At 44.1% G+C, this 17953-nt stretch overlaps 1 protein-coding gene across 12 annotated transcripts in view; it reads right to left on the bottom strand.

Annotated features, from left to right (window-relative positions):
• Positions 1-17953, bottom strand: part of SYCP1 (synaptonemal complex protein 1) — a 6803167-nt gene that overhangs the window by 4783260 nt on the left and 2001954 nt on the right. For all 12 annotated transcript variants that reach the window (XM_078644363.1, XM_078644366.1, XM_078644361.1 and 9 more), the window contains one exon: positions 11721-11794. In XM_078644363.1, coding sequence (XP_078500489.1) covers positions 11721-11794 — 74 coding nt within the window. The remainder of the gene's footprint in view (positions 1-11720; positions 11795-17953) is intronic.

A 17953-nucleotide genomic window follows, 5' to 3' on the forward strand; every position in this document is an offset into this window, starting at 1 on the left:
CGATTTGAAAATTACTTCTATTCGAATAGATACTTTAAGCAGAATGAAAACAGTGCTTCTTCAGACGCCTACCAGGCTCTCGTCATCAAAAGAAACATATGATCTACAAGTCGCAAGGACGACTGCAGAGATACATACATTATTATCAACTAATTCCCCCGTACATTTCGCGGAAATCCTGAATGAAATCTTAAATATTTCTGATACCAATGGGGTCTCAAAGGTATTTAAGACAGTATTTTCGATGGCATTAACACCATTCAAAGCCATACTGGGTATTTTTCCAGATTTCGTCCATTCAATTTTTGGCTGACTTCCCCTGATCCTGGGACTAATTGCAGGAATCCTATTCTTAGTCCTTATTTTTCGTTATGGCAAACCATGTCACAGACAAAACTCTTGCGACAAGGGAAGAAACAATCCTAGCCATTGGATACCGGGACCGGATATCAAAAATCCTGGGACTCTCCCGGCTTAGAGACCTGAACATGACTTGGTTTCTATCATTTCGACCAATGTGGCAAAGATGTGTTTTACCTGTATTGAGGTGTCTGCTATGCGGAGAAGAATGCGTGTTAGACACCTGTCTAACGCTACAATCGGATGCGCCAATGGATGCAGAAACATTGTTGAGCCCGATCAAGGTTCATGCTTTGTGCTGCCCTCAAAGGCTACCAATCCTGATGACGGCATTCATGGAAGCTTCACCACTACGATTGATGGGTAGTGAAGTTCAAGATGAAAGCAGCATCGAACAGGTACGACCTTCTGTCAGTAATGCAAATCAGAATGTCAATGGAGACAATCATGCGCAAGAATGCATGATTACACCTATTTCCGAGTTAGTGGAACTTTCCCAGGAAGCTGTTGACAGTTTTTTCGAAAGCCTAAATGATATGATGTTCTCACCAGAGCAGAAATAGAGACTTTTGAGCAAGCTCGCACACGGCGTTCCCTGAATTCGGCCTTCAACTTTAAAAATAAAGTCACATGAACAAATTTTCCCTCCAGTTCACGGACAGCAATCTTTCAGCAGCCCCAAATATTTTTGCATATTTTCGGGACACTATCTTCTGCTTAAAGTAAGAACTATTCTTAAAGAACTAAGGTTTCTAAAATTTAGATAGCTTATAGACATTAGCTGCCCGCTGATACGTTCATAAATATTTTATTCTGTGATGGAATGGTCTCGAACCTTTTTCTGTATTAAGAAGCCATTTCATGTGTAATTCTCATATACCAAATAAGCAATAATGTATACAAATGCGATTACTTTGGCATTATTCTGCAGCTTGAGTGCATACAATACATATGTCTGCAATTTTTCCGTATATTTGAAAAATTTCGAAATGCATTTATGTATTTTGGGGTGGTAAGGTATACACTATACTCTATAGTATGTTGTACTATGTTATACTATGCATAGATTAGTAAATATGTACATAGTTAGCGTGGAGTGGGTGTGATGTATTCCTATAGGTTCTGAATCGATCCCCCTATTCCTGACCCTATTCTGGTTAGCAAACTAACAAGTTAACTAAGTAATCAGCCCATGAGGCAGAAAATCCCCATGATGCAGATACCGTTATCTGACGCAGTCACACTACGGCACAGGAACGTGTTATCTGATTAGGTCATAACGCTTGCGATCTAATTAGACAAGCGATATTCCTCCAGCCCCTGATAAGGCATACGGAGTTCTCATAACAAATCAAACCTATGACAACCTGGGCAAAACCCTGCGGCCATTGTTTTGATTTCACCGAGAACTTCAGTAAAAGAATGTGCTAACGAGCAAGTCGTATGACATCCTTATTGACGTATCTATGTCCATCCTTACGTCAATCTCGGCACCTTAAAGGTATAAATATTACCGATCTTGCCCTATGCAAACACACGCGTGGTGACGAGACGGAGCAGCCATACTTGCCGAAGCCAAGAGCAGAGCAGACCCCGCTGGCAGCAGCCCCGCCTTCCTGACGCGCTGAGAGACGCGCTGACTTCTCCTGCCGAGAATTCCAGCCCCGGCGTTTCTGGGTAGCCCTCGCAGGCAGCCTGGAATATCGAGACCAGAGAGAGAGATACCATTCCTCATTCATCCTAAACTTCCAGGTACAGAACTGAATAACCCCTCACAGAGAATTCTTTAGTTATTCACTTGGCAAAAACAAACTTAACTTAAACTGTAACTTTCTATTCCCGCCCACGTATTAGACTTAGGTCAGGTACACGGGGTAGGCGTATCTAGAAACACCAGTTGAGTACGTTTAGTCAAATGTATATGTGTATGTAATATATTTTATTCATTTTAAAACATCTTATGGCTTAGAAACCATATCAATGTTTTTACAGTATTATTTTATACTGCTGCTTCTAATGTATGCACTTTACTTAACTATAAGTATTGCAATAATATCGATCCATTTCTCTTGTACGAGAAAAGAGACTGATCAATAAATAACACCTTTTTATTGAACACGCCCGTCTCCTCCTTTTCTCTACAATCTGATGAGACTAAGAATGCACGTACTGACTGAGTAAAATAAATTGCCTTTTGTTCACACGACTCTCGAGATATACTCTTGATTAGGGGAGAGCAACGTTGTCATGTTCTATGGTTGTCAGAAACTAAATCCCTTCTTGTCTAATCAGGGAAGTTAAGTCCTCCTTGAACATTCGAGAAAGTTTCTAGTGAACTCTGAGCTAAGCTGGCAAACCCAAAACTTTAAGTCTAGTATCGACAGTAGTAGACCTAGTTAACGTCTGGTCTAGGCCTTTACTGCTGTAGGTATTATTCCAATGCGCAGAGCCTATTGGGATGATAGGAACTACACTACAACAGTACATAAAAAAGCAATAACATGCACATAATAACCAAAAAACCTTGGTAATAAACAACCAGGAAGTAAAGTAGCTCTAAGCTACAAGAGCAAAAACTTCCACACTCATGACTATCATAGTCATTTTGTATAGTCCAAACTGCAGCCAATCAAGCGACAGCACCCACCAGAATGTTCTCCCCAGAGGCTCAGGCTCTCAGATTTTCTCGCACAGGAATGAAGCTAAACATCATATCCAAAGAGCCTCTGCGGGGAGGTGGGCGGGTTACATGTGAATCTATGAAAGACACCACTACTGGAGAACCACAGATTGCAGGTAAGCAACTATTGTTTTTCTCCAGTATTGGGGTGTCTTTCATAGATTCACATGCCTGAATCAGAGTAGATAGCAGTACAAACCATAATGCTTGTTAGACGCTCCTTGTATCACAGTATATATGTAAACTCGCATCTCAATGCAGCATGAGCAGAATCTTAAACGTATATAAATACAATAGTGCTTACAAATGCATACTGGGTGAGACATAACAACAATGTAAGAATAAGCGTCTAAAAAGAGCATAGTGGAGGGGGGAGAACAGAGGCTCACCTTTTTTAAAAAGATTGCGGAGAACTGCTCGTCCCACTGACGTATCTGCATCACTTGCAGTGTCCAAACAGTAATGTTTGGTAAACGTGTGCCTGCTGGACCAGGTTGCCGCTCTGCAGATCTGATGAAGAGGCACACCAGCAAAGAGAGCGGTGGAAGAGGAGACCGCTCTTGTAGAATGTGCTCTTTAATGGAGTGTAGAGGCCTTCTCGCCTGTTGATGATACAGACTAATCGTCGAGGACATCCAACAAGCTATAGTCTGTTTGGATACAGCATAATCTTGACGTAGCCTTCCATATGCTACAAATAGCTGATCTGTTTTCCGAATTGTTGCAGTTTGCTGCAGATAGAACTTTCGACATCTCCTGATGTCAAGGGAATGCAAAGCTCTTTCTGCCGCTGTTTGAGGATTTGGAAGAAATGTCTTCAGAATTACTTGTTCATTAAGATGAAAGTCTAAAGGAACCTTAGGCATGAAGCTTGGATTGGTACGAAGCACCACTGAATTTGACGTGAATTGTAGAAAAGGTGACTTAATCGTGAATGCTTGAATGTCGCTGACCCTTCTTGCTGTCAGCGCAAAAGGTAGAGATACCTTCAAAGTAAGGAACTTAAGATCCACCTTATGAATAGGTTCAAAGGGGTGACGCATGAGCTGAGCGAGTACCACATTCAAATGCCAGGATGGAGGTGGACACTGAATAGGAGGAAACATTCGAAAATATTCCTTTAAAAAATCGCTGAACAACTCTAGTACAATAGAGAGAGTTAGAGTCATCCTGACGGAACCTCAATATAGCTGCCAAGAATAATTTCAACGTGGAATGAGATAAACCCTATCTAGCCAAATGAAGAAAGAACGGTAAGATCTAGTCTGGCTTGACATGAATTGGATGTAAATTGGCAGAGTGACACCAGGCGCAGAATCTCTTCCATTTGAGTTTGTATGTCTCAATCGTGGCAGGTGCTCTAGCATTGGCTAAAACTTCTTGGCAATCCACAGGGATATCTAAGTGTGCGAACTCCAGGTGTCGAGGAGCCAAGCTGCTAATCTCAAGGAGGCTGGGTCTGGGTAACAGATTTGACCCCCCTGAATGGTCAGAAGGTTCGGTATTGGTGGGAACTAAATGGGATCGCACTCCGAAAGGAGGAGAAGTTCAGTGAACCAGTATTGGCCAAGCCATCTGGGAGCAATGAGTATGAGGTGACACAGCTGTCTTTTCATTTTGCGGATGACTCTGGGAACCAACGGAATCAGAAGAAAGGCGTATGCATATATCTGAGAACAGTTCATCGAAAGCGCATCCCCGCATGAGTACTTGTGGGGAAGTCAGCTTGCAAAATGTGGGCATTTGCGGTTCTGAATTGTTGCAAACAGGTCCAGATCAGGGTGACCCCACCCCCGAAAGACTCAGTCCAACGTCGGTTGATGGATCTCCCATTCGTGATTGGATATTGCAGATCAGCTGGGAGAATCCGCTAGGACATTGGAAATCTCTGGAACATGGACCGCTGAAAGATTGATCTTGTGACGTAGAGCCCAGTACCAAATCTCCTGGGCTTGCTGGGAGAGAAGGGCCGATTTTGTACCACCTTGTTTGTTTAAGTAATGCATACTCGTTGTATTGTCTGTCCAAATTAGTACCGAGGATCCTTGGATGACTTTTCGAAAAGATTTCAAGACCAAGAATATGGCTCGTAGTTCCAGGAGGTTGATGTGCCACTTCCTTTGTTGCACATTCCACTTTCCGTTGACAGTCATTCCCTGAAGGTGTGCTCCCCATCCTTCGAGGGAAGCATCCGTGGTGATGGTAAAATGTGGTACTTCCGCCAGGAATGCACATCCATCTTGTAAATTCTTTATCTGAGTCCACCAGTGAAAGACTTCTCTCATACGAGGAGTTATGCAAATGATGTCGTCGAACGACCCCGAAACCTGCAACCATTGGAGGTTGAGTTCCTCTTGGAAAGGTCTCATTCTGAGACGACAGTTGGGTATTAGACGGATGCTGGATGAGATCATCCCTAGGAAAGATTTGAACATTCGAACGGAAACATATTCTTTTTCTTGCAATAGGTGAGCCATCTTGCAGATTTTGTGTTGTCTTTCTTTTGAGACGAAAGCCTGAGTGAGAAGGGTATCCAGGGTGGCTCCCAAGAATGACTTTCTTTGAGACGGAATGAGATGGGATTTTTCGAAGTTGGAGAGACCAAGAGACTGGAATTGAGACAGGCATCTTTGAACTTGTGCGCTTGCTGTTGCAAAAGAACTGGCCTTGATAAGGCAATCGTCCAAATATGGGAAGATTTGAATACCCTCTAAGCGGAGATGTGCTGCCATCGGAGCTATAACTTTTGTGAAAACACGGGGCGCTGAAATAAGTCCAAGGGGAGAACTTTGAACTGAAAATCCCAGCCAGCCACTCTGAATCGTAAGGATATTCTGTGTCTGGGGAGGATCCGCACATGAAAATAAGCATCTTGAAGGTCGAGGGTGGCCATGTGATCCCCCATTGAAAGAAGGTGGAGGATTTGTTGAAGTGTTAACATTCGGAAGGTCAACTTCTTTAAGTATTTGTTGAGGGTGCGCAGGTCGAGGATGGGACGCCATTCCCCCTATTTTTACCTTATGAGGAAAAATCTTGAGTAAAAACCTGTTCCCTTTTGCAAATAAGGAACTTTTTCGATGGCTCCCTTCTGTATCATTGATTGTATTTGGGTGAACAACTCCTTGATATGAGCTGGAGGTGGGCCCCTGGGGGAATCTTGATGAATTCTAAATTGTGTCCTCTGGCCACTATATCGAGGACCCACTTGTCTGTAGTAATTGCGGACCAGTTCGAGTAGAATCGGGATATTTTTCCTCCAACTTTTGCCTGGGGGGAGGGTAGAGATGGTGGGAGGTGGCATGTCTCACTGTTTTTTTTTGGAATCTCTTCCACGGTAGGAGGACTTCCTTCTGGACTGCGTGTAGGAGTTACCCCGCTGTCGGTAAGACTGTTGTTTGTAAGGCTGGCATCTCTGCTTGGTTTGAGAGGTTTGATATGACTTCTGCTGATTGTAGATTCCTCTGTTGGAAAAGGATCCACACCCTTTAGCCCCTCGAAAGGACGACTTGCGAAACTGAAGGCTAACCAAAGATCTCCCCATCTCCATGTCCTTCTTGATAGCCTGTAGGGCCTCGTCAACATGCTGGCCCAAAAGAAACTCGCCATCAAAAGGCATGTCAATTATTTTGGTCTGGACCTCTTGGCAAAACGATGTGGACTTTAGCCATCCCTGTCTCCTCAACACAGCCGCACATGCTAGCTGTCTGAAACCTGTAGACACCACGTCTACTGCTGCATCGATCACGTCTGGTGAAGAAAGTTCACCCTCTCACAATATCTGCCTTGCCTCAGATCTCGCAGGTTCTGATAACATCTCAACATAGGGGGAGATGTCGGACCACATTAGCCTGTCATATCTCCCTAATATTGCTAGGGAGTTCGCGGCACGTACAGTGGTTGCTGCCATCTTGGAGACCTTTTTCCCGATGGAATCCAAACGTCTGCCATCTCTATCAAGTGGAGCAGAAATAGGTGAAGAGGGATTCCTGGCCCGTCTTTGCGCCGCTTGAGCGACGACCAAATCAGACTTAGGTTTTCCTATTAGGCATGCAGGAGAGTTATCCCGTGCCTTATACTTCTTGTCTAACCGGGGCAATACAGCAGGAAGGGAATTGGGTGTCGCCATCATTTTTAAACTTTCCTTCCATATGAAGTCAATGATTGGAATAGTTTTGACTTGCCTTCGCGGTTGATCTTTAAAATCATAAAGAAAGCACTCATCTTTCTTTGTTTCCATTGTGATTAGGAATCTTTTAGCAGCTCTTTCCATCAGGAGATGGAAGCCTCCGATGTCTACTGGAGGCGTATTAGCCGAGCTGGAGCAGAATGTGATGGCGTCTGAATTTGGTATTCATCCCACTCCGACAGACTAAATTTGTCATCCACCTCTCCTTCCTCTCTATCCTCATCCGTGTTGTTAGCTTCTTGAAAATGATGAGATGGTGCTGGAGAAGGTGGTCTTGGAGATTTCAAAGAGGATGCAGAGGCCTGATGCATGGGAGTGGATGGGAGAGATACCACAGTCTCCGATGGAGGGAAACGACAATAGTAATCGTCTAACATGAGCTGCAAATTATTAAGAAGGGCCAACGGCATTTGCGCTGAGGGCACCATGGCAGGAGCTTGACATACATATTCAGAGAACTGTTCCTCGTCTTGATCTTCCTCTTGATATTTAATAAGCAAATCAGACGGACTCGTAGCAGTGCGGAACCTGTCGTCTACATCAGATTGCTCCTCATCATCATCAGAATCCAGCAATTGGTCACGCAATTTAAGTGGTGATAGAGCTTGTAATGACGAGCCACGTCTCTCAAGCAGAGAAGGTGTCGTAATCGGTTGGGCAAAAGAGGCCGTAGATGGTGTGGAAGACCATACTTGTAGTTCAGTACACGTTGATAAAAGTGGCGTAGACGGTTTTGTCGCCTACGGTTTTGTCGTCAAAGGAGATGGTGTCGACGAGACAGTTAACCTAATCGATGGTGTAATCTTCACCGACGATGTTTTCGAAGACAAAGACATCGTCGACGGGGCATTTTTCGGCGACGATGAAGCTGTCGACGACGAGGCAGTCTTCGACGACGGTGGAATCTTCGACGTCGAGCCAGTCATCGTCGACAGTGGGGTTGTCGACGTCAAGCAAGTCTTCGTCGACGGAGTACTCGTCGATGGAATCTTACCTCCCTTTGTCGTCGACGACGGAGCGTCGACGATGGAAGGCATTATCTTCATCGAAGAAATAGGTCTTACCACAACAGAGACCAGCGTCGACAGTGAAGAGGCTGACAACATTATCATATTAGGCTTAGGTGATGAGAAGGTGACTGTCGACGTTGAAGTGGCGTCAACGATGATAATCGTCGACGAGGGAGCCGACGACGACTCCGTCGATAGCGTAGTCTTCTTATTCTGAGGAAAAACCATCTCAGGAAGCCTCTTAGATGCCAAAGACTTTCCAGTCTTTTTAGGGAGCGATACAGATGATGATCCAGAAGGTGGAGAAGCCTTTTTTGCAGAAGGCAAGCCAGAGCCCTTGGAGGGCTGAACTTTCCTGAACTTTCCTAAACACCTTAGCCCCAGTGGAAGATAGATCTTCCTCAGCCATTGTGAGAAGTTGGCCTGGTATATGATGTTCACTATTCTAGTGAGCACCTTGCACCAGTCCAAACAACCCTTATGGTGATGGTTGTAAAGTCAACCTTATAGACCAGCTATCCTAGTGGTAGCATGGACAAAGCAGTCTTAGGCTAACACTTCAGAGAGCATGTGAAGCAAGCTGTTTTACCATATGTAACCCATTGAATACCAAATGAAAGGACACTACAGGTTATATATAAAATATATATGTATTTATTATAAACACAACCCCACTGAACTCTTTATGAGGTCAGAGGCTAAAGCACTAGGGGCCCGATGTAGGTGGCAAATACCGGTCGGAAACGGCCGCATTCGGCCGTTTCCGACTGGTATTTGGCATCTTGAGATGTAGGGGGCCAGATTTTACAGATTCTGTAAATTTACCGAATCGGTAAATTTACAGAATCAGTAAAATACCGAATCAGTATTTTTACCGATTCGGTACCTTCCAGATGTAGGTGGGACTCTTCTGAGTCCCACAGGCCTTTAGGAGTCTGTATTTTACCACCCAATCCAATTGGGTGGTGAAATACCGAATCCAGGTGTGCATGCACACCTGTGCCATGTGACACACAGACATGCCCTTAGGGCATGTCTGTGTGCCACATGGCACATTTGCCTGTAATTGGGGTGCCAGAGGGTGTCAAAGTGACACCCCCTGAACCCTTGCAAGAATAGGTAATTACCGAATCGGTAAATACTGATTCGGTATTCCACATTGATTCCTATGGGCTTCAAGGCCCATAGGAATCAATGGGGGATACCGATTCGGTATTTACAGAATCGGTAAATACCGAATCTTACAGATTCGGTATTTACCGAATCAGAATTACCTACATTTCCCCCCCTCTAATTTACCACTTCTTAAATACCGAATCGGTATGATTCGGTATTTTAGAAGTGGTAAATTAGATCTACCTACATCCTACATCGGGCCCACAGTTACTCAATTATCATACAATAAGTTGCACAAAATACAGTAGGGCCCTAGGGGCACGTAAAACTATATATTAAGGGCCCAGGGAATCGCTGGGGCTACACTGAACTAACAATAATTAAGAAGCAGGAGGCCCACAGGATGCGTGTGCAGTGTCTAAACACACACGGGGCGTGGCTTCATCCTCTTCGTAGCCCCAGTTAAAGGAACCGGCGTCCTCTTCCTCATATGACGGTTTCCAAAGGGGAGAATGGTGTGATCTCCAGTCGTCCTGCTGAGGGGAGACAAGAGGGGGAGTGAGACGCTCTGTAGACCACCAGTTTGTATACAGTTTAGATCTCTCATGGTCCGATTCCACCCCGTCACACATCCCCCAGCAGGAAACAACATATACGATTATGCTACAACTGTACTATACGCCTGCGAGCTTACAACTCCAGCTACTGGTTGGCATTGTGGCAAACAGGTGGGGGATTTTCAGTAAATAGGGTGGTCCTGCTATCTCATCACTATTTTCTGGAAAGAAATTCTGGGACACTTGAAAAGCATTCTACAATGCATGATCCCAGCAGACTACTTCACAGTTAATCTAGGAATACGCCCTGTAATGATTGAAGCAATGACTTATGCCAATTGGCACCTTGTACATCATATGACGAAAGCAGCAAAGCCACTCATCGCTGTAGCTTGGAAGTCCCCTGCCTCCCCTCCCATAGCGACATGGTTCACACAGCTTTGGCACACTTTGGCCATGGAGTACCTGTCTCATAAACTCTCTCTCAGAAAAGGAATGTGCACGCCTCTGGAAGCCCTTAGTCGACTACATGTCCTGCTTAGAATACTTTTTTCTCCCGCCTAGACTCTCGGCCATCCATTTGTTTGATTAGTCACTGGAGCGGTAGCATGGAGGCCCCCTCTGGCCTTGCTGGACTGTGGCGCTGGGTATGCCCTCGCCCCCGAAGCCACCCTCTTCCTGCCTCCCCCTCTCACATAATCCCACTTTGCTCCTTTCGAGGCACAGTAGGATCATTGTTTCCTATGTTGTTTCTCATTTTATGCACAGTTGGCCTCTTTGTTCACACATCAGGATATCGCTGGGCAGAGTTCTGCAGCTTCCTCTTACACCCCTCTTCTTGGGGGTTCCCCTCTCCTGTAAGGGATTATAAGTGATGTTCATTGGGCATAGCCCTCTTGCTTTTTAGACATAAGACTAACCCTGGGCGTAGTTCGCGGAGTTGCACTACGCTGAACTCCACGCAGTGCAAAAAAAAACTCCGCTGTACTATGCGGAGCTCCGCAAGCGGCGGAGTACAATAGAAAAATGCAGTTTTCGTTGATTGTACAGTGCTGGGTTCTTGTCCGCACTGTGCAACCAATGCGAATGGCACCATGGACAGCCCAACGGTCTCTGCTTTCCTTTTCTGCCGCTCCAGTGGATTTTTACTCGAGCTGCAGCTTTCTCAACGCAGACGGGCAGGTTCTCAACGTGAGCTGTCGCGAGCATACGCAACCACTCGCAATGAGAAACCTGCCCCCTCCCGCATTGAGAAATCTCACCGGGATGTTGATTTTCCAATCTCGCGCTCACTAACTTGATGTTGACGATCACGAATGAGGAAAAATCTCACTGGGAGTTTGATTTTCCTTGCTCGCGGGCACCAACTTGACATTGACAAACGCGATAGAGGAAAAAAACTCTCCTACGCATGGTGGAGTAGAGTTTTTTAGAGCTTCGCGTAACGCAGTGTGGAATACTCCGTGAGCGGAGCGGCATTCACTGCCCAGGGTTACATAAGACGCAAATAATGAGTTTTCTTTACCTCCTCCTTACCGAACATGCCATTATACCCTTTAGATCTCCTACATGATAATCTCCCTGGCCACTTGATTGCTGCTACTTTTGAGCTTTTTGTCCATGTTGTGGTTACTCTGCTTGCTACGTAAGATTCCGCCTCAATATGTGATGTCCGAAATGTTACTGGTTAACCCTGTACTGTTTGATACAACTTAATAAACAGATTAGAAATAAAGCTGCCAATCAACTACACAATGACACTCAAGGCACAAAGAGTGATAGAAAAAACCAAGCACTCAGATGTTTCTTACCCTCATTTCCTCAAATTCCGCAATCACTGTGTCTAGTTTTATAGTGGATTTTTCCAGTTTTTCATTTTGCTCTTCTAAATGATGATAGAACATGGACAAAAGAATAGAACATGATCAGCTTAAAATGTACTTAATTTTTTGTGTTGTTTATGTTGCGTAGTATTATGATTTGAGCAGCTTTTAAAGTTAAACAAGACTGTTAATAATCAACTGGAAATGTACCTGCAGAGGACTATTATTAGAGACTAATTCATGTATACTCTACTTGATGAAAAGATAGTAGACATGCATGGGATGATTTCTTTTAACAGTGCGAGCTTGGCCCAAGGGCTTTGAAGCGCTTTACAGGAGAACCAGATACGTTACACAAGGACAGATTCATTGTTTTGTTTTTTGAGGTTGAGCTCAAATTGGTAGTTGAAGCTGGTTCTCAAGTTCCATAGCTGGCAGTTAGGCTACATTTCCTCTCTGTTGGCTATTTGTGCCAAAATTTCAAACATACTAATATGACACCTCATCAGATGCACAGAAGTAGCAAAATTATTCTACCACAAACCATTAAGATTATAACTATAATAAAGCAGCAAACATGATAAATGGCAGAATCAATACAACATGTATCAAAACAAACCGAATACATAGAATACAAAATGTATCAAAACAAACATGATTCATATTATGCAAAACTAAGTCAATAAGAACATTTGGAAAGGTAAATTGAATAATCTATCAACCACACAAAAATGAGAATGGCCTTCACTGAAAAAAATATAGCAAACCTTGAATTGAATATGGTACAAATTAAAAGAATATGACATTCGCTGAAATGACTCACATGTGCCAAGAGGAATAAAATGCAGGTTGAAATGAATGGGAAGGGCTGAAATTAATATAACAATCCAATACATGAATGACACATTTCCAATTAACATATTGTTTTAGGAAATGGATATAGTAAATGTTGAAAAAAATAAGACATAGGCCCCCCTGATCATTGCTGGACCGGCGTCGCGCTTGCGACGCAACTCCAGCAATGCGCCGCTTTTACGGCACAAATGCGTGACACATCTGTGCCGTTTCTGCCCCATGGTGTTCTCCGAGGCATGTTCTTTCCTGCTGGCACCTGTATTCTGGGATTCTTATTCTTTGATTCAGCCTATGACCAGGGTTGGAGTCAAGCTATCCTGGCTGACACCGGCTGATAGCCAGAAACCGGTCCTAGGATGCTTGATTCCGGTCCAGGGAAGATATAGCTTAGCAGTTCGGGCTGGACTGTTCCCATGAGGCACAGGGTCAAGGCTGATTTGCATATGGCCATGTCTGAACTGGGGTGGGGTGGAGTGCAAAAAAACAATGGATTTAGGCCCAGATCTCTGTACTGGGGTGAATGTATGACATTGTTCTTCATTCTGTCCATCAACTGTTGTTTTTGCATGTAGGAAGGTGGAATCTGACTATATGGTTACCCCAACTTTTTTTCCTGGTGTTTTGCTGGTTTTCGACTTAGTTGGCCTGAGTCCCTGCTATTCAGGGCCCCAGACTATCTGCTTTCTCTGTAAAATAAACTCCATGCACTTTAGGTGCATACCAGATTGGTTACTGGGTCACCCATGTGAGCCCCTGTATAGTGTACCGTAGGTACCCAGGGCATAGGTGCACCCTAGGCCTACCAGGGGCAGCAGCATGTATTGTGCCACCCCTGGTTTGCCTTCCAAACTGACACCACAGGTCTGTTCACACAGCCTGGGTAAGGTGGTGTAATCACCCCTTACTTAGATATAGTATACCTATATCTACCTTTAAATATAGACACATATACAACTATAAGCCACTCCTATGGTAGGCCTCGACAATCCTGGAGGCAGAGTGCTTGGTTTTATGAGAGAGGGTGCTCTGGCATGAGCTGAGCCCCTCTGCAGTTTTCGGAACCATCTCCTTATAGATGTTCTATGATATAGCCATACCATACACTCTTGAGTGCATTATAATCCTTGCGGTTAATGCTAACTTTGGTTTGGCTTTATCAAAACATGTCATGTAAGGTGTCAAACGGCGGCGGGGTAGCACTCCACCCTTCTAGAGGGGAAAGACATGTATGTTACTGCTTTACTCGGTTAAAGTTAAACAGAGCCTCAGCATCACAAAATGGATGCTGCTGCCACAGACACGAGTCTGACCTCCTGCTGCTGGACGAAACTCCGACAGGGGAGGCCTGAACAATAGGTTTTCGGCCTTGGGAGGTGCTAGCACCTCCCCAGACTGGCTTTTAGTGTATTGGAGCAGGGAGGGCTGCAAAACGAGACACTGCCTGGGGCACACAAGGTGCTCCATGCATAGCCCGGTTCAAACCAGTTGCTGGTGCACTCCAGCCCCAGCTCTGGTGCGAAACTGGTCAAAGGGAAAGGGGTGTAACCACTCCCTTCTCAGGTCCACCCATAGGAGGGACCTAGGCAGGTAATCCAGCCCCCATCCTTAGTATAAGTATAGGAGCTGTGTCCCTGGGACTTTAGATTATCCTGGAAAGAAACTTTGGTACAGAACTCCTTGACCTTCGACATTCTATTCTGACTAGAAGACGGAAGACATCTCCCTTGTGGTCAAGGAGTGACCACCCTGTTCAAACAGGCACCAACAGCAACTTTGCCGGTCTGTAACCTCGAGGCTCCCGACCGATCCCGAATAGGCTGCGACTAAAGAACTGGACTTCCAGACTTCTCCGACCCCGACCCACATCCACAGCAAAGCTGAGACCCATGGCGGACACGAGAGACGTGGGACCTGACATCTTTGATATCTGCACTCCTTTCCTGAAGCCTCAGTAAGTTGTGCATTGGGGTACGAGAAGCCGCAGCCCCGAGCATCATTTGACCTGAAGCCCAGGCCCCCACACTCCGCGAGTGTCCTGTGGGCCCCGCCAACACTTTTGTGCTCGAAGCGTCTTCCTGGCTACTGGCCCGCTTGCTGGTGAGTCCCCGAAGACGCCATCTTGAAACTACTATGCTTTCCTGGTTGCTCCAGGCTTGCTCCAGCTTCCCTGCAAAGGAGAAGCGCCACAGACCTTGCTGGTCTGCAACAGAGCCCATCTCGACATCCTGTGTGGGTTGCGGTTACCAAGGCTTGTTGGGTCCAATCCGGATACCGACACTGCAGTCATCTAGATTCATCGTGGGACAGCTCAAATCCAGCTCCTGGTCATCGTTGATGCCTCCTGGACCTCGTGGCTGAAGAGATTAGCTCGCCATCCTCACCTGCAAAGCACCCAACATCGCCTGGTTCCTTCCTGGTTCCTTCCTGGTCACTGGCTAGTAACCGAGACTCTGTTCCCTCTGCTTCAGGTTCTTTAAATCTTCGATCCACCCTTGGATCCATCAGGACACTTTTCCTCTGGTCGCCTGCAGCACTTCTTTGCAGCTCTCCATAGAAGACGACGACGAAACCCGACACGAAAAGACACCTATGCACCCGGCTTCCCTGGGTGAGGTAACTCGAGTACTCCGGTGCTCCTGTGGGTATTGACTCTTCTAGTGTCCTAGTTTAAAAGGGTTCCATCCAAGTCCATCCGGAAGTGTCCTTTATCTTTAACTTTGTAACTTTTACGAACATCATAGAAAGTCAATGGGAACCCGCACCTGTGTTTAGACACTGCACGTGGCTCCCATGGGTCTCCTACTTCCTAACAACTGATCGTTTAGTGTAGCCCCAGCGATTCTACAGGCCCCAGGCCTGCTTTCTAACTCTCACGTGGTTCTTACTACTTTCCTAGTATATGGTTAGTGAGTCCCCTAGGGCATAAAGTATACTGTGCAACGTATTGTGTATTAACTGTGTGACTTGTATTGTATTTTTACCTCTGACCTCATAAAGAGTGCAGAGGGGTTGTGTTTAGATTAAATACATATATATTTGATATATACCTTGTGTGGTGTCCTTTCATTTGGTATTCAAGGGATTATATATGGTAAAACAACTTGCTTAACTCGCCTACAGAAGTCTTAGCCTAAGACTGCTGGTCCATGCTACCACTAGGATAGCTTTCTATAAGGTTGACTTTACAACTATCATCAATAAGGGTCGATTAGACTGTTGCAAGGTGCCCACTAGAACTAGTGGACATCATATGCCAGGCTAACTTCTCACATTGCATTTGATTCTGGCTTGCACCTGTTCTTTCCTGCTGGCACCCTGTATTCTGGGATTCTTATTCTTTGATTCAGCCTATGACCAGGGTTGGTCATCACACCGTTCTAGGTAACTATAAAGTGTGGGTTTGTCATTGTACTGTTTTCCCTTTTCTTACCCACCCTCTGTTAAATGCTTAACGACATTTTCTCTCCAAATCATTTGCAAATGTTATGTTTAAATCTGCATTAGACTTAACATATTAAGAAATTAATTTGAGGTCATGTTTTATAACTTTTCAAAATTGTACTTAGATAGAGATTTTAAACCTTTCCCGAGTTTGTGGTCATTTATGAAATGCTAAATGTTATTATTGCTACCTTTTCTATCTTTAGCTCCCTTGATCCTTTAGGACTATAGATATCGGTGACTTGGATTGGTAAGATAAATGGTATAAATCCAAATGGTAAAAACCCCAATTGATTGTGTGTAGGTTTACCTGTTTAATGTATACATAGACCCATGGGCCCAGGTGAGTATGTTGAGCAGGTGAGCCCGCGCTCTATCAGTTATTTTGGTAGTAGAGGATGGTAGGTATTAGTGTAGATAGGTAGTTAGTAAATATTGATTATTGATTGATTATTAGTTATTGATTTATTGATTTTATGTATTAACCAAAATTGTTTGTACCAGTTTTATGTTTTGTCTGGAGACCCCGGGGGGCAGAATAACAGGTGGTAAATGGAAACCATTCTGTAGTGAGGTCACTTGTCTGTGGAAGTAAGTGTATGGTTAGGTAAAACCGGTAGCCCTATTTAAGGGACTTTTTCTGTATAAATGTGTGAATAATTGATAGCAAAGAGTTCGCTAGTAAAAATTTGGTGTGATATCACCTAGAAACGGTCACACTAAAGGAGTAGCAGCTTCTTCTAAACTTGATTGACAGCAAAGGGGTTCGTTGGTGAAACTTTGGCCTTGCATAACCTAGAAAGGGTAAGCCCGAGGGAGTAACAGGTTCTATGATACTTGCATGAAAGGTAGACGGAAGGTGTCTACTTGTAGTAAATGAAGAGTAAACGGAAGGGAGTTACTCGCAGTGAATATAATTCTTTTCTTTCCCTTTGAATTAGTTACTCAGACACAGTGCCAAATGTTTTTACGTTGTTAATTAATAAAATGAGCATTTAAAAGTGAATCGAAGTAAACTCTTGTATTACCTTGCAAAGGAGGGAGTCAGTCGCGGAGCTGCGCTGACGTCACTCAGAGCCGCGCTGGTATTGGTTATTACAGCGGGTGTGTAGCTGAGGTAATTTTGTAAAGAAGGGGTGAGTACAAGAGCGTGAGAACTCGTCTCACGAGAAAAGCCGAGTAACCATTGGTTGAACTTGTTTTGAATTCTACTCATTGATTGGTCATGGAAAATAAGAAACGTTTTGGTATTGGAGGTTTTTCGTAAACAAACTGAGTGTCATCACGATGTAAAAGCGGTATAAAATATATGTGGCATTTAGATCCAGTATTCATAGGAAATTGACCAGATAAAAGATATCTAGGTTTTGCTAAAGAACAGATTATAAGAGGGAGACCTTATTCTATTGAAAACAGGGGACCCCTATATATCTAATGACCAAGCTATACATAGGGATAGAAAGCAATAGGTAAAGGTCTATAGCTTGTTTCCATAAAACAATCGAAAAAATACCATATGATCTAGATATCTCTGAAGACAGTAACCACTAGTACAGATACTAAAATATACACTAATGAATCTCAAAAAATATATTTCTTTTTATTCTTCAAAACAAATTATTATTTTATTAAATGTTCAAATATTCTGTTTTTTTCGAATACATAAAAAAGTTCATTCATTACACATAATCAATATGACAAAAACACATAAATAAATTGATAGATGGATACGATAGACATAGAGTTAATGGGGCAATGCGGTAGGTGTAGACTACGTGCGTTTCGACATTGCTGCCTTCATCAGGTGACCGTCTATTGCACTACAATTGTAGGTTTTACAATGGATGCTATTACATAGCGTAGGGTGCAGTGGCCTCCATACACAAATAGAATATAAGGGCACAATGTGTTTAAAAAGGAATATC

Source organism: Lissotriton helveticus, chromosome 5_1, assembly GCF_964261635.1.
Source record: "Lissotriton helveticus chromosome 5_1, aLisHel1.1, whole genome shotgun sequence".
Classification (NCBI taxonomy): Eukaryota; Metazoa; Chordata; class Amphibia; order Caudata; family Salamandridae; genus Lissotriton; species Lissotriton helveticus.